The 19,958-nt window shown below is 40.5% G+C and overlaps 1 protein-coding gene across 2 annotated transcripts in view; it reads right to left on the bottom strand.

The window, feature by feature from the left end:
* Positions 1 to 19,958, bottom strand: part of KIAA0232 — a 93,109-nt gene that overhangs the window by 55,975 nt on the left and 17,176 nt on the right. For both annotated transcript variants that reach the window (XM_082611741.1, XM_082611742.1), the window contains exon 2: positions 1,786 to 2,284. In XM_082611741.1, the coding sequence (XP_082467867.1) occupies positions 1,786 to 2,016 (231 nt within the window). In that variant the 5' untranslated portion in view covers positions 2,017 to 2,284. The remainder of the gene's footprint in view (positions 1 to 1,785; positions 2,285 to 19,958) is intronic.

Raw genomic sequence — 19,958 nt, forward strand, 5'->3', positions numbered from 1 at the left:
GCATGGGACTTGGCACTGTGCTAGCCAGGGCTGAGCAGAAAAGGATTTTAGGGCCCTTTTAATTCCCTGTGGATTCTCCTTGTAATTCCAGACATGCTCTGTTTTCACTAACCTTTATCCGTCCTGTGTCCTAAAGATGAATCAGAACAGGGAGGATCAACACAGTGGGGCGCTGACAGCTGCCAAGACCCCCTCCCCGCCCCCGCCCTACAGCGAACACAGAGACCAGAGGGATTCACAAACAGGTCTCATCACGGAAGTGTGCACTATAATCTTAATAGCAGGCCTATGTTTTACCCCTTTTTCCATGTACTATAGCACCTAACATAAATACTTTGTGCTAATAAATTTATTGGTGTTGATACTGTTAATACACAATTTTAAGAAGGGAGAAGTCTTATTAAACTCCTACTAAAAAACGATGTTTCCAACGAGTACATATTTACAACTGAAGTACATGATTTTTGAGTTACGAGAAATATCTTCCTCATTTCTGGAAATAAAAATTCTTCTACGTTGGTAGATTTAACATTTTACTTGCCCTTAAAGTATATTTACTGGAAATATGATGGAAAATAATAGAGCTTTGGTATGAAACTTATGCAAAATACTGACCACCAAAATAACACATTTTCTGATTATTAGGTTTTAAGTCCACCCTCTCAAAGCCTTACTTGACCTAATAATCACCAGCCAGGGCAGTAAGCAACCTGGAAGCAGGGGAAATGTAGTTGTGTCCAGCTAGAAAGGATGGGGAACACCAGCAGTGGAAAATACTCTGCACAACTGACATGTGACAGAATGTTAGGCATGAGAAACCCCCTGTATGTACAGGACTCTGAAACTGCTCTGTGGTTTGGAAGGTCAAAGCCAGATTCTTCCGTCAATGAAACTTTGCTCCTGTTTTCAGTGTTAGTAACAATGGTTTAAAACAACAACAACAAATACTGCCCACAAAACACTCCCTTCTTAAAAAATTGTTTATCTTTTGGCCGTGACACAGGGCATGTGGGACCTTAGTTCCCCAACCAGGGATCAAACCTGTGCCCCCTGCAATGGAAGTGCAGAGTGCTAACCACTAGACCGCCAGGGAATTCCCAAAACACTCCCTTTTACATGACATTTGTACCCGGAAGTCACCCAGAGCTCATTCGTTCAGTGCTGATGACTCTGCTTCCCTTTCAGCAAGCCTCACATTCAGGAGCTTCTCTTGGAGAGTGAGACTGAAATTGAGATTTTTTTCAAGAACATAGATTTGGTTGCTTTCTTCACCTTAAGCACCTAAGTCAAGTAAAATGTATATTGGCCACTTTAAGGTTATATGCTTTACCAAAATTTTAAGTCTACTGATTCAAAACACACGCTTTGATTAATAAGCAGTTTATCATCGTTCTTGGAGATAAAATGAAATATTAAACTTTGGAATGTTAAGAAGTATAACAGACCCAACGATTAAAACGTCTAATCACAATGTGTGATTTTCCTAAACAGTAGAAACCAACATTCTGGAGCAGTGCTAACTCAAAGGCAGCGGGTCATCTAACTATTACCATCTGTGACAAGATCCAGAGTCTGTGCCAGAATGCAATCAACATCAAGAAAATGTCAGAGAAAATGACTGAACCAAACAGTGTGTTTGGTAACGCGGCTCATCTATATTCACTGACAGCTTAAAAGTTTGTGGACCCCAGCCGTCTAACTTGTGCTAGAATACGAAAGTGCTCTTTGAAGGAAAATGTAGACACAATCATAAATTTTCACAAAACATTTACAATATGTAAATACCTGTTCCTGCAGGTCGTAGTCATAGCTGTCATGCAGCAGAAGACTGAGGACGTATCGAGTATAAATCATGGCATCAATGCCACATTTCTCTAGCTCTTGTCCCAGCCAGGTCTGCACTGGACCCAAAGCATGAAGCAGAGACATTTCAGAGACAGATACAGGGCCTGGATAAGAGCTTGAGGAGCTTTCAGATGGTAAACCATCCACAACAACTGTACAGATAGGGCGCATGAATTTAGGTTGCTGACATCCTTAAAACGCGGAGCATTTTCTGCAGTGATGTTCTGTTGGTATCTGGAGGGGATTTTCACTCCAGTAAAAAGGAGAGATGCTTGACATCTAGGGTAAGCATTTATTTTTGCTGGCAGTCAGCCATCTAGAACTGAATTTCCCTCTTCAGGCATGATCAATGAATCAACATCCTGATAGCAACATACATGTAGATGTGATTTCCTACTTTAATTTCACATTGAGGCCAAATGTAAGTCTCCAGCAGAACCTACAAAAATAAGAGAGAAAAAAGGTATGCGTTATGTATAAATATAAATTACATTATTGATCTTTTGAAAAAAATCCAAATGAACCATTCCTCTTTATTAAAATACCTTTGGTATCTTGGAACATTAATTTTTTTTTTTTTACTGTAATTGTTGACATTTTAAACTAAGTGACATTTTAAACTTTTAAAAGCTTAATATCATTTAAAAGTAAGGAAAACTCAGAAACTTGTATTTTTGTACTCATGCTCAATTATACTGATGTTTATTTTGCTATGTCTCAAGAGACTGGACTTGTAAAATTTTGCTACGCTGAAAGAATTTATCTCGTAACAAATCACTAGCTCATTTTAAAATAAAACAGAAACAAGCAGCTGAACAGTAATTTCATTGAAACACTGGTAAAAAAAATTAGTCCCATAAATGTAAGTTTTACATAGGTAATCAATTTTTGTATGGCTAAAAACTTTGGACTGCTCATGACTTATTTCATAAAAATTAAGATGAAACACACATTTGTCTTATAGCCCTGCCAGGTTATACTGTTATATCTATTTTAACTTTTCTTCTTATATACCTAGGTTGACTTTCTGATTACTTGTGATAGATGCCACTCTTTTCCACTCAATTAACATACTTTAAATATGTCATACTAATCTAACAATGGCTTTATTAAGTCATAATATTCTTTATGCTAGAGTTCTGATTAATTTATGCCACTAGAAAATGAAAACTAACATAGTGATAGGTAAATCTCATTGGATCAGCTTTTGCATGAATTTTAGCAGATAATAAGAGGGTTACAAAAATGACTTTTTAAAAAGTATTAATAATTATTTTTAGTAAGAGCATCAAGTCAGAAAGACACACTCTTCACCAAAGATTTAACGCTCAGTTTCTTGCACTTCATCTAGAACTACACACTAAATGTTACAAACATTAAATATAAAGAAAATATGTTTAAATCCACCACAGGATGAAGTTACTAGATTAATGTATCACTAATACGTATACTGCTACTTCCTGAAGTCTTCTCTATAATTCTTTTCTGAATTATAAAAACTAGATAAACTAAAGATTTTCTATAATGTTTACTTGCTGAAATTTTCCAGCTGACTCTCAAAATTAAAACATTTTCCATAAATTGTTTAATACGTGTGGATCTCAGGATGCCAGACAGATCATCAATTAACCAATACATTCACTTCTGGGGACATCACCTGAAGCAGGTGGATAGCCAGCACTCATTCAGTGAAGGTTGCACCAAGACAATGAGGAGACATGAAGCGGTGGCTGAAGGAAGTAGGTCAGAGAATCTAAGGCAGCTGGAGATCACAGGAAAAGTACCGAGAGGAGAGAGCTGTCCAGAGGAAAACACCAGATACCTGCAAAGGGTTGCTCCTAAGCCTTCAACAGAGTGCTAATCGGGGCATGCATCTGAGGACCCAGCCACGGCACAGGAAAGGGTCATCATAAAGGAAAGGAGAAAACAGGCCCTAAGGCTCAGTGTGGCTGGGGATGGTGCCTGTTTTCTACCAGCCAGACTGGAAAACCTCATAATTCAGGGCACACTAGGTAGAGTGTTCAGAAGGGTCTCGACTTAGTAATGGGGAATAATTAGCCCTACACTAAACACTGCTCTGGACCTGCCTAACAAATCTTAAAATCAAGACCCAAAACACCAAACTGTTTCCAACTATTTTCACTGTGGCCCCAGAACAAAGCTCAAGGGATACAAAATATCCACCACCCAAGAAGATAAAATTTACAATGTTTGGCATCCAATCAAAAATTAGCATGCGGGGCCTCCCTGGTGGCGCAGTGGTTGAGAGTCCGCCTGCCGATGCAGGGGATGCGGGTTCGTGCCCCGGTCTGGGAGGATCCCATATGCCGCGGAGCGGCTGGGCCCGTGAGCCATGGCCGCTGGGCCTGCGCATCCGGAGCCTGTGCTCCGCGACGGGAGAGGCCACGGCAGTGAGAGGCCCGCGTACCGCAAAAAAAAAAAAAAAAAAAAAAAATTAGCATGCGGGGCTTCCCTGGTGGCGCAGTGGTTGAGAGTCTGCCTGCCGATGCAGGGGACACGGGTTCGTGCCCCGGTCTGGGAAGATCCCACATGCCGCGGAGCAACTGGGCCCGTGAGCCAAAATTACTGAGCCTGCGCGTCTGGAGCCTGTGCTCCGCAACAAGAGAGGCCGCGATAGTGAGAGGCCCGCGCACCGCGATGAAGAGTGGCCCCCGCTCTCCACAACTAGAGAAAGCCCTCGCACAGAAACGAAGACCCAACACAGCCAAAAATAAATAAATAAATAAATAAATAAAGCAAACTGTCAACAAGTAAAAATAAACACTATTATATTAAAAAAAAAAAAATTAGCATGCATGTGAGAATTCCCCAGCGGTCCAATGGTTAGGACTCCCATCTCACTGTCGAGGGCCTGGGTTCAATCCCTAGTAGGGGAACTAAGATGCCACAAGACCCGCGGTGGTGCTGCTGCCTAAATAAATGAATAAATAATTAGCAGGCATGCAAAGAAATGGGACACAAAGGGAGTGGAAATGGGGAGAAAAATTAACTGAAACCAATCCAGAATCAACACAAAAGTTAGAATTAGCAGGGCTTCCCTGGTGGCGCAGTGGTTGAGAGTCCACCTGCCGATGCAGGGGACACGGGTTCGTGCCCCGGTCTGGGAAGATCCCACATGCCGCAGAGCGGCTGGGCCTGTGAGCCATGGCTGCTGAGCCTGCGTGTCTGGAGCCTGTGCTCTGCAACGGGAGAGGCCACAACAGTGAGAGGCCCATGTACCGCAAAAAAAAAAAAAAAAAAAAAAGTTAGAATTAGCAGAAAAAGACTTTAAAAGTTATTATGACTATATCTCATATGTTTGAAAAGATATAAAAATCAAATATCTAAAGATGAAAACTACAATGTCTGAGATTAAAAATATAGGACAGGACTAATGGCAGATCAGACATTTGAGAAGAAAAGATTACTGAATCTTAAACCACACACATACACAAAACTATACAAAATGAAATATGGAGAGAAAAAGAAGTTCAAAAAATGAACAGCACTTCAGTGAGCTGTGTGATAACTTTAAGAAATCTAACATACATGTAATCAGAAGAGAGAGAGGACAGAAAAAAATATTTGAATAATGGCCAAAATTTTCCCAAAACGAATGAAAACCAAAACACACAGATCCAAGAAGTTCAATGAAGTCTAAGCACAAGAAACATGTAGAAATTAACACATAATAAAACTATTCAAACCAGTAATAAAGTCGCCAGAGGAAAAGAAGAAACATTAGGTAGAAGAGAACAAAGTTATGGATGACATCAGATTTCTTGATGGAAACCATGCAAATGAGAAGATAATGGGGCAAAAACACTTTAAAGTATTGAAAAAAAAAACCCTGTCAACTGAGAATCCTGTACTCATCAAAAGTATATTTCAAAACAAAGGTGAAACAAACACTTTTTCAGACATGGAAAAGCTGAAAGAATTCATCACCAGCAATCCTGCCCTAAAAGAAATGTCAAAGGAAGTCCATCAATAGCTGATGCCATATAATTTTTAAATTGTCCATATCCCTACAGTCATTAGTGACTGGGCAGAAGGAAAATGACAGGACAAAATGTCCTATCCACACAAAGGAACAAAGAGCACCAGAAACATTAACTAAAATTTTCTTGTTATTTAAGTATCTTTAAAAGATAATTGAGGGACTTCCCTGGCAGTCCAGTAGTTAGGACTCTGCGCTTCCAATGCAGGGGACGTGGGTTCTATCCCTGATCAGGGAACTAAAATCCTACATGCCTTGCTGCATGGCCAAAGATTTTTAAAAGAAAGAAAGAAAGAAAGAAAGAAAGAAAATAGATAACTGACCGTTGAAACAAAAACAACAACGTATTGTGAGGTTTATAACATATGTATATATGTATAACATATGTATATAACATATGTATAAATAAAATGTATGACAACAGCAGCATAAAGACCAGGAGTGGGAAACTGGAACACTATTATAAGGTTCTTATACATCACATGAAATGGTATGTTACCTCTTGAAGACTGTGATAAGATAGCTGTTAATAATCATAATAAATTTAAATGGCTTAACCAACTAAAAGGCAGAGATGGGTCTTAAAACAACAAATTCCAATTACAGTATAGTAAAAATTCTACAATGAACGTAAAGTCACAAATAGGTTAAGTAAAGGATGGGACTTCCCTTGTGGTCCAGTGGTTAGGAATCCACCTGCCAGTGCAGGGGACACGAGTTCGAGCCCTGGTCTGGGAAGATCCCACATGCTGTGGAGCAGCAAGCCCATGACCCACAACCGCTGAGCCTGCGTGCCACAACTACTGAAGCCCGAGTGCCTAGAGCCCGTGCTCTGCAACAAGAGAAGCCAACCCAATGAGAAGCCCGTGTACCACAGCAAAGAGTAGCCCCCGCTCTCTGCAACTAGAGAAAGCCCGCACGCAGTAAGAAAGAACCAACGCAGCCAAAATTAAAAAAAAAAAAAAAAAAAGTTAAAAAGAACATATTTCTACATAACCAGCGGGGCAAAAAGAAATTAGAAAGTATTTTGAATTGAATGAAAATAAAAACATAATGTATCAATATTTTTAGGTTGCCACTAAAGCAGTATTTAGGGGAAAATTTATAGTACAAAGAGAGCCTATATTAGAAAAGGTCTCAAATCAGTTTTCATCTTAACAAACTAGAAAAAGAAGAGCAAATGAAACCTAAGCTAAGCAGAAGAGGGAAATAAAAGATGAGAGCAGAAATCAATGAAATAGAAAATGGAAAAACAATGAAACCAAAAGCTGGTTCTTTCAGACAACAAGATGGACCTCTAGCCAGACTGTTCAGGAAAGAGAGAAGACAAATGACCAATATCAAGAATGAAAGAGGTGAGATCACTACAGATTCTACAGATATAAAAAAGACCATAAGGGGATATTAGAAAAATTTTACACCAATAAAATAAACTTAGATGAATTGGACAAATTCCTTGAAAACACAAACTACCAAAGTTCACTCAAGAAGAAATAGAATTAATAACCCTGTACCTATAAAAGAAATTGGGTTTACAGTTTAAAACTTTCCCACAGGGGCTTCCCTGGTGGTGCCGTGGTTGGGAATCCACCTGCCAATGCAGGGGACACGGGTTCGAGCCCTGGTCTGGGAAGATCCCACATGCCATGGAGCGACTAGGCCTGTGTGCCGCAACTACTGAGCCTGCACTCTAGAGCCCGTGAGCCACAACTACTGAAGCCTGCGTGCTGCAACTACTGAAGCCCGTGCGCCTGGAGCCTGTTCTCTGCAACAAGAGAAGCCACTGCAGTGAGAGGCCCGCGCACCGCAGCAAGGGGTGGCCCCCACTCGCCACAGCTAGAGAAAACCCACCGCATCAAATGAAGACCCAATACAGCCAAAATAAATAAACAAACAAACAAACAAAAACTTTCCCACGAAGAAATTTCCAGGCACAGTTGGCTTAAAGGTGAATTCTACCAGATATTTAAGGAAAGTATAATGCCAATTCTATACAAACTCTTCTCAAAAATTGAAGAGGAGAGAATATTTCCCAAATCATGTTAAGAGGCCAACATTACCCTAACATAAAAACCAGACTAAGATATTATAAGAAAACTACAGACCAACATGGCTCACGAACACAGATGCAAAAATTCTAACGAAATTTTAGGGAATTGAATCCAACGCTATACATCAGATCCAGAGAGTACTGAGGTATCAGAAGAATGTCTTTAATGAAATGTATATAATTGTCTTTGCCAGAGAACTTCTAAAAATTAGTTTCGTTGCAAACAACTTAGTATAAGGCTTTTTCCCATTATTTAAATGCATAAAGGCCTTAAAAACTCACATATGAAAGACCTGGTTCACTGTTAAGACTGATAAAGAAAAACTGTTTTAGTTTATTATGCTTACTTTAAAACATGGTATCAACCCAACCATGGGATTCTCTCTGTTGTCATTAAGACATTTAGACAAATGAAAGGATTCAAGAAGTAGGTGAGATGCAGAAAAAAAAAGCAAAACACGTTGAACGCCCATGATCTCATCAAAGCCAGTTAAGACCTTCCCTTGCATCATTACCCCTAACAGAACTCCTGCTGTGACTTGTTCAATAGCTGATGCCATATAATTTTTAAATTGTCCATATCCCTAGAGTCATTAGTGACTATAGTTTGTTTTTACTCTCTACATAGAACAGACTCAGAGGACTGAGGAAAAGAGAGGAAAGGCTGGTTAAGTCTGGGAGCGTCAGCCTATGTAGTCATCTGGGCAGCACCTGTAACTGGACACCAGTAACAAGGGTCTCAGACAGAAGCACCCCAAACTGGCTTCCTCCTGTACCGTGATGACATGTCTAAATGTTCCTGGGGCTCAGGAGTGTCCATTCTCCTTACTGTGAACCTAAACTGTTAACAGATGGCCCAGGTATAAATATTGGGTCATAACTAAGCTTCCCCTCCCCTAAGCTGCAAGCCCTTGGTAGCAGAGTGAACATTTGACCGAATGAGAGACTCTTTATTTCTAGTTCTGAACTGTTTCAGAAATAAAATTACCTGTTTAACTTACTTCAGGTGTGATCCACCACGTGGCCAAAACAATGGAGGGATGTGACCAGCACATGCAAAACCCACTGAACATCCACCCGGCAAGTTCAAGAACATGGCTAGCAAACACCCATATGTCAAACTCTGTCTATTCACCTTCATACTCATTCCAAATGTGAAGTTTAGTCAGTATGAAGTTAAACTGCATTTTAGTTTAACTTCTCTAAAAGTCTTAAAGAAAAAGCACCACCATATAAACTCAAAGGTTCTTCGTTTTGTTCCGTTTTTTCAACTTTTCCTTCTACAAAGGCTTATGCTGAGAAAAAAGGACCTTCAAATTGTCTTGAGCATCTTTCTCCCACGTAAAATTAACGCAAATCATCCTAAGGACTGGGCTATATAAATGATAATTTTAAAGGTCCAACAATAATACACTTATTTTAGAATTTCTCTTGTCTTTTTTACTTTAAATTTTAAATGGTTTCTATTAAGGATACCTATATATAGCTGATTAATGCCCATGGAAGCATGCATCTTCTTTAATTCAGGAAGGCAGGATGGAAGAGTGCAAAGTGCACCAGCCCAGTGGTCCATAACATGTAGGTTTTTGTAGTCAGTATCACTTCCACTACTGAATAGCTGGGTTTTCTGCCCGTAACTCATCTGTAAAGGAGAATAATAAATACTTCCTCTCCTTGCCTCTCAACTTCTCTCAAGGCTGTTTCAATGAGCAAGTGAGAAATGCATCCAAGTATTGATATTTGTGACCTTTGTATTTCACAAAATGTCACACCAATGGAAGGTGCTGTTATTACAAACTACCCCCCTCAAATTGTTTATATTTGCTTACTCTAACAGGGTTCTTCACTGATATGATTATCTGAAGAATAGTAATTATGTAAAATACATTAGGCTTCTAGTACAAAAAATAATTTCCTCGTTATCCTTAAAAAAAAAAAAACTATGAAATCACCTTCATTTACAATAAAAATCTAGTTTTAGTCATACCAAAGCCTTTCCTCTTTTTAAGTAACAGTTTGGTCTCTACTACAAATTCCAGTGCGAGGCTGCTAAGAACTCAAGATGGTGAAGTGCAGAGGATGAACACAGAAATACCATGGCTGCTGTTTCCTGTCTTTTGGAATGTGCACATCTGCAGAGCAACCTCTGCATTTAAGCCGCACTATCCCCAAACAGTACAGACTCAGAAGCTTAGCACACACCACTTTCCTTCTGTGGCCTAGTGTGCAATTTCTAGACATTTTATGGACTCTAGAATTAAACACAGCCCTGCTGGTGAATGAAAATCACCCCCAAAGACTGGGGGATGGATGAAAGCCTACAAGCCTAGTATTAATATGAGCCTGGAAGTGAAAGTGGAGGAGTGAGGGGGGAACATCTGTCAAGCCATGCCCATGCCCATGACACCACCCCCCACACACACCCCTCCACCCCCTCAAGAAACCCCGTGTCACCCTCAGTCTCCAGGAGTGAGGGCCCTGGGGCCTGTGGTGCTTATGATCAGACCTGGAACTAGAATAACAAACTGAATTCTAAAACCAAAAGCATTTAATTCTTTATCTAGTCCACGTGTTTTCAGAGTGATAATTGGTCACAAATGATTTGTCTATTAAGGAGAAAAAACAGATCTAGGTAATGAAGTTATTACATAAATACTTTTTCAACAATAGCCAGACAAAACATAGTAATGCCACAATCTTCAAATGAGTAATTTAATAATGCCACAATCTTCAAATGAGTAATTTAATAATGAAGTGGGATTTGGGGGGGGGGCAGGGTGCTGAGGGGTGGGGTTTTTTTTTATAAATTTATTTATTTTACTTATTTATTTTTGGCGGCATTGGGTCTTCGTTGTTGCGCACGGGCTTTCTCTAGTTGCTGAGAGCGGGGGCTACTCTTCGTTGCAGTGCGTGGGCTTCCCATCACGGTGGCTTCCCTTGTTGTGGAGCAGGGCCTCTAGGCACGTGGGCTTCAGTAGTTGTGGCACGCGGGCTTAGTAGTTGTGGCTCGCGGGCTCTAGAGCACAGGCTCAGTAGTTGGGCGCACGGGCTTAGCTGCTCCGTGGCATGTGGGATCTTCCCGGATCAGGGCTCGAACTGGTGTCTGCTGTATTGGCAGGTGGATTCTTAACCACTGTGCCACCAGGGAAGCCCCTGAGGGATGGTTTTTTGTTTTTTGTTTTTTTGCGGTACGCGGGCCTCTCACTGTTGTGGCCTCTCCCGTTGCGGAGCACAGGCTCCGGACGTGCAGGCTCAGCGGCCATGGCTCACGGGCCCAGCCACTCCGTGGCATGTGGGATCTTCCCGGACCGGGGCACGAACCCGTGTCCCCTGCATCGGCAGGGGCACTCTCAACCACTGCGCCACCAGGGAAGCCCTGAGGGGTGGTTTTTTTTTGTTGTTTGTTTTTGTTTTTGCGCTACGTGGGCCTCTCACTGTTGTGGCCTCTCCCGTTGCGGAGCACAGGCTCCGGACGCGCAGGCCCAGCGGCCATGGCTCACGGGCCCAACTGCTCCGCGGCATGTGGGATCCTCCTGGACCGGGGCACGAACCCGTGTCCCCTGCATCGGCAGGCAGACTCTTAACCACTGCGCCACCAGGGAAGCCCCCTGAGGGGTGGTTTTGAAGAAGCTCATTGATCTTCCAAAATCTCATACCCTATGTAACAATGTGCTAAGAAATGTAGTGCCATCTTTTTATACTCTTTGTAACACCACATACATTACTGAAAATAATTCAAGTTACAGCTCCCATGAGTGCCCTTAAATAGCTGTAAGAGACATACACTCAATCTATAGCTCAGTTTCCTTAGTGCTCAAGTAGAGCAGACATGTGGCAGACATATTAAGGTACTTCCCTTCATTTTTGGTAATATATTGTACGTATTTTTAGGTTTGCTCAAAACTCATAAAAATTATTTCAAAAAGCATAATGTCTTTCTGACATGGTACACACAATATTATTTGTGGATTGTTTTCTCAATTTACTTGTGTTACAGCACAACTGATGATAAAGAGCACCAGATAGTAAACAGTTGTAAATCTGGCTTCTTCAGGCAAAATGTATTGAATAAAATGTAGATCTTGTGAAGAAATATCTGTGCAGCTCTGTTCAAGCAATATATTCACTTGCTGAAGCATTCTTTTAGTCTCAGAGCACTTTTTCTTTCTGCTCCTATATACTTTTATTATAAAAGTTCTTTAAAGTATTTTTAAATATGAAAACAGAAGGGCACCCATACACAATTTCTCTACCCTAATACAATTCACTGTTACTATTCTGGTGTGATTATCAGTGTTTTCTCCTTTGCAAAGAACTTAAAATTTTTCAATATTTCAACATGTTAAAAACAAATATATACTTTTGTATCCTGCACTTTTCACCTAGCATTATGTAATCCCAGTGTTGTTCTAGCGTCTTACTGCATTGTCAGACACAGTAGTCACTAGTCACATGTGGCTACTTAAAATTTAAATTAAAAATCAGTTCCTCAGCCACACCAGCCACATTTCAAGTGCTCAATAGCCACACATGGCTCGCGGCTTCCGTGCAAATATAAAGTACAGGACATTTCCATCATCATAGTTCTACTGGACAATGCTGGCAATGATTATGTTGGGCTAAACCAAGAACTGTTAGCTCTTTTCAAGAGTTCACATGTCCTTCCTCACGTGCCTGTAGGCTGTACGAGACACTCTTCCTTATACCCAGAAGGTAGGGTACCAACCACAGTGTTATTCTGAGATAACACTGTGCCCAAGAGGAATCGTGTGACGGAACTGGAAAGGATTTACCTTTATGTTTGAGAGGCCTCAAATGTCAACAAGTCAAATTTCGTTACGGTAGAACGCAATCATGGAAGGTTTAATGATGAAGCCAGACTGTACAGAACGGCAAGAAGAGATGAAGCTTATCAACAGAGCAAAAAGAAAACTGAGAATAAATAGAATAGAGGGCCAACAGACAAAATTGGGAGGAAAGGTTATTTAGTCCAAAGAGGGTAGATGTGCTGCAGAAACAACTCCCAAATTGCCGCAGCTGAACACAAAGGTCTGTTATCTTGCTCACGCCACGTGTCCATCCCGGGTTGGCAGGGATGCCCGGCACAGTCACTCAGCAGAATCACCCTGGGACACCGGATGACTATGGCTGCCAGTCTTGAACCCTGATAATCCAGGAATGAGAGAAAAAGAAGATCTGCACCAAAGTGTGTACCAGCGCTTTGAAAGCTTCCTCCTGGAAGTGACTCACTCACACCTCATGAGTCAAACCAAGTCTCATGGCCTCACTTCACTTCCACAAGGTGGGGAGACACACTCCTCTTACAGGCTGCGAAGGAGAGGCAAGAGCAGGAACAGGTGTCAGTGGCCCTAATGACTACTTCAAGGGGCAAAAAATATGGGACTCTTCATAAAATACAACCCTAAAGTCTAACATTGTTGAAACCAGCCGTCTGGTAAACTTAGATGGAATATTCAAAGGCACAGGTCAATTAAAACACTGCAAAAGAAAAATCATCCATACAAGAGAGACTAAACTAACATGCTCAGAAAGGTTTCGGAAGGCATGAACACCGCTGAGACATTAACACCTAAGTGGCAGTGGAGTGGGGTCCTGCCCCATCGCCTCTAAGAAGCCTTCTCTACATTAAGGCCAGGCCGCACGGCTCTCTCCCTGCGACACTGAGGGCTCTTGCTGTCATCACCCTTGCCTTTCAATGACCTCCATTCACACGATTCTCCAACTGTCTCCCTGCGTGTGGGTCCCCTCAAATGAGGCTGAAAGGTCTTTCAGGGTCAAACTGTGACATACTCTAGGTACTATTTAGCAGAATGCTTAGACCCTGGCAGGTGATCAAAACTGTGTCTAGCCAAATACTTTCCAAATCTAATGGGGGGAATGAATTCCGAAGGAGAAAGTTTGGGAAATAAAACAATATTCATAACACCAGCAGAGGGTGGGGAGGGCTGGGGAGGGACTCAACTCTAGTCAAGTTCTAAACCCCCTGGAAGGGAATAACCCTCTAAGCCAGGGCTCTCACTGATTCTCTCACCACCCACACACCTACTGGAGGCTTACTGTGTACCAGGCACTGTGCACGGTGTTAGTGATACACAGCGACGCTCGGGATTTTTCCTTCGGTGTCACCACACTGAATTAGTGGGCTTTGGTCTTCATCCTTAGGTAACCAATTTGCACTTCTTCCCACTGAAACCCACTGCCCTCCCTTTGACCTGGTATGGTACTTCTACAAATTATGCCTTCACTCTATTTTTAACTGGTCCTTTGTCACTACAAATTTCATCAAAAAAAATGGTTAAAATGCTTAGTATTCATCAAAGGCCTACATTACCTGCAACTATCTTTTCATAATTCTTCAATTTGGGTGTCCATAGGATTTTCACATAAAGAAAAGCCTTTGAAGGGGAAGGGTAAAGGGTATAAGATAGAAATAGAAAAAAGAACATAGAAATGAGAATAGATGTCTGAAATAGTAAGACTCTGGCTTTTATATTCTACTACTCTCACAAATTTCCTAAATAATATTTGCCAAGCAAACCAGAGAGTGCACTCATACAATGAGATAGTTATACATATACACACAATCTTTGCCTGTTAGTTTCAGATCTCAGTGCATCAATTTGGAACACAAGGTATTGCTTTTCTCTTTAGTAGGTAGCCTGGCTCCAGAGCCAATTTATGGCCAGAAGAGAAAATCCACAGAGAATCTATAACCTAACCTACAGCCCTATCACTGAAGACAGGACCAAGGGCTAAAAGCTGGTCACGTACATTTAGCCACGTAACTGGAAAACTGTATGGTAATGGACAATCAGACCTATAGTCTCTTCCCCATCTAGAAGTGTGTCAAGTCCTAGGAAATGAATAAAGCTCCATTTAAAAATAACGTAATCAATAAATCTAGTGTGGGACATGAGTTCCTTCTGTGCAAATAGGAAGAACTGCATAACAGATTAAGAAATTCCATTTTTATTACAGGTTATCAGAAATGAACTGATAAGTGTATATTCTCCAGTGACAAATAAAATGAATTTTTTTCATAAATGTAGGATTGTTCTTATAGATAAGACGACTACTTGATAGTAACAAGAACTAGCAGGTGTTTTAATAAACTGCAGGCATGTAACATACCTGGGTCAATATCTATGTTTAAAAGATAAGAAAAAAGGAGGAGGCTTCCCTGGTGGTGCAGTGGTTGAGAGTCCGCCTGCCGATGCAGGGGACACGGGTTCGTGCCCCGGTCCAGGAGGATCCCAAATGCCACAGAGCAGCTGGGCCCGTGAGCCACAGCCACTGAGCCTGCGCGTCCAGAGCCTGTGCTCTGCAACGGGAGAGGCCACAACAGTGAGAGGCCTGCGTACCGCAAAAAAAAAAAAGAAAAAAAAAGAAAAAAGGAAGAACCAACTATATGAAGATAAACTATAGGCGAAAGCACTCAGTTCTACATAAGAATCAGGAGTACTAAACAGACTTCCATTAAAGCAAAACAAATGAGATGTAGATCAAGTGTGTAATGAGAATGAATAAAAGGGAAGAGCTTTCCATCCAGCTTGGATGAATTCCCCTCTACGGACTGTGCTGTTGTCAAATGCTTACAGAAATTTAAGTTTGGATCAGCCTCTATGTTCTTATAGTTTTAACTAGGCTGAATATTAAGGAGATGAACTGCTTATGTAAAGTAACATTGCTTTATTTCTAACTTTTACTTGACTGGCAGTTATTTGCTGATTCATACTCATCTGTTAATATTTCTGGTTTGAAAAGGTGAACTGCTTTTCAAAGGTTATAATTTCTTTGCAGGTTATCACAGTACAGTAACCAATGAGGTGTTTAGTTCAAGATCTATTAGATGTCAGAATTCTTTAGCAGGGCTACAAAGCGATAGTTTTCATGCCTTCAAAAAAGTCCTATGGAGATTTTTTTAAATGCCCTTTTTCCCTAAAAGGGGAAAACTTCACGTCACACAGTTTACAGGATAAAAAAACACACATGAAGCCATTTGGGTCAAAAGGGAGGGGGAAATGTATACACTTACATCTGAAATAAAGAAACAGTGTAAAAGATTACAAACCAGCTACCAAACAAAATCCCCAAATCAAAACATAGTTCACTGTTATGAAATTCTAGAAAGCTTTTAGAAAAATTGTTGGAAAAGTGATGGAACAACTAAATTTTAGAAACCTAAAAACTTCAATTAAGAGAAACTTAAATTGATCTTCACTCTAAGAAATGCAAAGTTTCACAAGCCCAAAGCAAGTTTATTTGGAAACAAAAAATTAAAACAAGTAGATTTTTAGAATTGTTGAAAATGCAAAAACTCTTAACATGATGAAACCCATTTCGTCAAGGATGAAACATTTTATCAAGTAAAATACTAGATCATTGTGTACTAAAATAATTTTTCAAAGTGATACTGTTGATTGTCAAAATGTCTGTGCATAAAAATTTTACAGCTTTCAACTTCTCATCTCAAAACTACAAAGTGATCTATCTTCTGAGTTTCAATGAGTGGGGGAAAATAAATGGCCTGAAATTCTACAACTCGCTGCTAAGACAGTGGGTCAATTCTTTTTCGTAGTTACTATTAAAAGCCACAATCTAAGTAATACATATTACAATTCTCTAAAATGAACTTAGGTAATAAGCAATACTTCAGTGATGTTTTAGTATCTGTTAATAAGAGATATCTAATTCAGTATAAAATTTTTATATGGATTATCTGACTCATCCAACTAGTTATAAATTTTAAAGAATCAGAATAAAATTCTCTTTGATCTTGCAAAAAGATATATATTTGAGAACTCAAAATATGTTCAAAGTACATATTTTCATTTTGCATCCATTAATTATTCAATACATGCTTCAAAAATTAAATCAAGTTTTTAGATGTGACTTTTTGTAACTTTAAAAATGATTTTTTTTTTATTTTACATTGGAGTATAGTCGATTAACAATGTGTGACAGTTTCAGGTGCACAGCAAAGGGACTCAGCCACACATATACACGTATCCATTCTCCCCCAGACTCCCCTCCCATCCAGGCTGCAGAGTTGAGCAGGGTTCCCCATGCTCTACAGCAGGTCTTCGTTGGTTACCCATTTTAAATACAGCAGCGTGTACCTGTTGATCCCAAACTCCCTGATTATCCCTCCCCTATCCTCCCCCACCCCCAACCTTAAGTTCCTTCTCTAAGTCTGTGAGTCTGTTCCTGTTTTGTAAATAGGTCCATTTGTATCATTTCTTTTTAGATTCCCCATTATCTTACCGTATTTCTCTTCCTCTGCCTGACTTACTTCACTCAATATAACAATCTCTAGGTCCATCCATGTTGCTGCAAATGGCATTATTTCATTCTTTTTAATGGATGGGTAGTATTTCATTGTGTTTACATACCACTAGATGTGACTCTTAACATAACAATAGTTACAGCCCCTAAGCAGCTATTTAAATGAACAGTGGCATCATTTAAAAGATAACCTGCTACAGTTTCCCTAAGGTGTATTCCAGGTGATATAAAACTATATTACTTTTGTTATAGAACTTCTTCTTTTTGCATAAATTAGGGAAATACCAGAGCTGAAACAAAAGCAGGTTTGTTTATTGTGGGACACCTTGAAACTTTTAATATGGTAATGTGCCTGTGGAACCTCCCTGAAGGAAACAAAGTAGAGAGCATTTTCCATACTTGTTAAGGATCCTGTGTTCCTCAGAATATGCTCTGGTAAACATAATCTTCTAACCAGAAAGAATTAACATTTTCTCTAAGGTCCACATTATAAGCAAAACATAGATCACCTAGGGTCCTTACAGTCTCAATTTCCCAGGGTTGAAAAGTTAAACTGAAGATATAATTTTAGGAATGAGACCATTAAGTACATCCTTCTCCTTTTCTTTAAATGATCTGCATAAATTGTACTGTTCTATACAGTAAAATCAATCAGTACTCCATTTTTTAATAGTGTCAGAAACTTCCAGAATCTCCCTTTTCCCCTGGGCATGCCTCATCCTCATTTATTATCTTTGATTACATAAACCTGGAGGCTCTTGACTCCTCAATGCATTCTCTGCCGCACTGCAAGGGCAGGGTCCACTGTGACCTACCTACCTACATGACATGCGCAGCAGCAAGGCAGGCACCTGAATATTATGCGGGTGCCTACAGCCACTGAAATGGTCTCGAGTTGTTCCTACTTCACAGAACAACCAAGCTATTTTGTAGTGGATCAAGACAGACATCTGACAACAGGATGTTCATAGCAGAGCCACCACCAAGAGTGAATCCAACTGACCAGTGGATCTACAATGGAGAAAAGAGGATGGCGTTCAGAGGGCACACTCCTGGGGCTGGTGGAGACGCAAGCTAAATGCGAAGTACCTGTATTTAACAAACTTTTGCTGGATGTCAGGCACAGCTGCTAAAAAATTTAGAAATGCTACCAAATTTAAGTGTACTTTGAGGCATTCCTGAATCTGGGAAACATGCCGAGAAGCCCTACTACACTTGGAGCCCAAGTGACTACTTACGTATGGAATTCTCCCTAGATCGATGAAATAGACATACTCTTTGAACCTAAAATATAAGTACTTTAAAGACAGGTTAGGGCTTCCCTGGTGGCACAGTGGTTAAGAATCCGCCTACCAATTCAGGGGACACGGGTTCGAGCCCTGATCAGGGAAGAGCCCACATGCTGCGGAGCAACTAAGCCCGTGCGCCACAACTACTGAGCCTGCGCACTAGAGCCCGTGAGCCGCAACTACTGAAGCCCGTGCACCTAGAGCCCATGCTCTGCAACAAGAGAAGCCACGTGCCACAACTAGAGAAAGCCGCGCACAACAAAGAACCAAAGCAGCCAAAAGTAAATTAAAAAAGACAGGTTAACAATGCAACATTCCTGAAAAATGTATTTAAAATACTGTACTCAGCCAAGTATGACACTCAACAAAGGTGATATATTTGAGATTGGAATTTTACACTAATTAAAACAGACTAAAAGACTATAGAGCCCAATACAGGTCAAAACTCTTTAAAACTTCACAGATACGTTCAAATCATAAGTATTACGTTACAAAGGTAAATGTAAAGGAAGGAAAAAATCAGCAGAAATATTACGCAGCATGGTTCAGAAAGGCATATAAACAAAGATGCAAGAAAAATAGTTAACGATCCAAACACTAAACAAAAAAATCAACTTTCAAACAACTCATGCCAAATATGAAATTGAGGGCTTCCCTGGTGGCGCAGTGATTGAGAGTCCACCTGCCGATGCAGGGAACACGGGTTTGCGCCCCGGTCCGGGAGGATCCCACATGCCGCGGAGCGGCTGGGCCCGTGAGCCATGGCCGCTGAGCCTGCGCGTGCAGAGCCTGTGCTCCGCAACGGGAGAGGCCACAACAGTGAGAGGCCCGCGTATCGGACAAAAAAAAAAAAAATTAAATTAAATTGATTGTTCCTTTCTTACAGATTCTGGTCAAGTTTTCTGTCATGTGAAATAGCTGATTTGGGGGTTAGTAATGAGTATTCTACTCAGATGAATATGAAATTAAACAACTCTAAAAAGAAAGAGATTATCATCCCTGAAATATTTAATAAATTAATCTTGTTCTAATGCATCTTTCAGGTGTTACCTAACTACCAGTAATTATAACTACTGGAGTGACTTTTACCTAGAGTTGTGTTATAGACCCTATGAACATTTATGTTTCAACTATTCGATGACAATGTTAAAGATCTGTGTAACTTATGAAAATGTCACCACCTACAAATCAATTCTCCTACTTTGACCTCTCAGTCTAATATTTCCAACTACCCAGAGGATATTTCCATTTGAACGTAAGTTAGCTAGGCCTCAATTTGTACAAGAATTGCACATATATGCAACTCGTATTTTTTTTAACTTTTTTTTTTGATGTGGACCATTTTTTAAAAGTCTTTATTGAATCTGTTACAATATCGCTTCTGTTTTATGTTTTGCTTTTTGGCCAGGAGGCATGTGGAATCTTAGCTCCCCGACCAGGGATCGAACCTGCATCCCCTGCACTGGAA

The sequence above is a fragment of the Mesoplodon mirus genome (assembly GCF_964341445.2).
Source record: "Mesoplodon mirus genome assembly, chromosome: 2".
NCBI lineage: Eukaryota > Metazoa > Chordata > Mammalia > Artiodactyla > Ziphiidae > Mesoplodon > Mesoplodon mirus.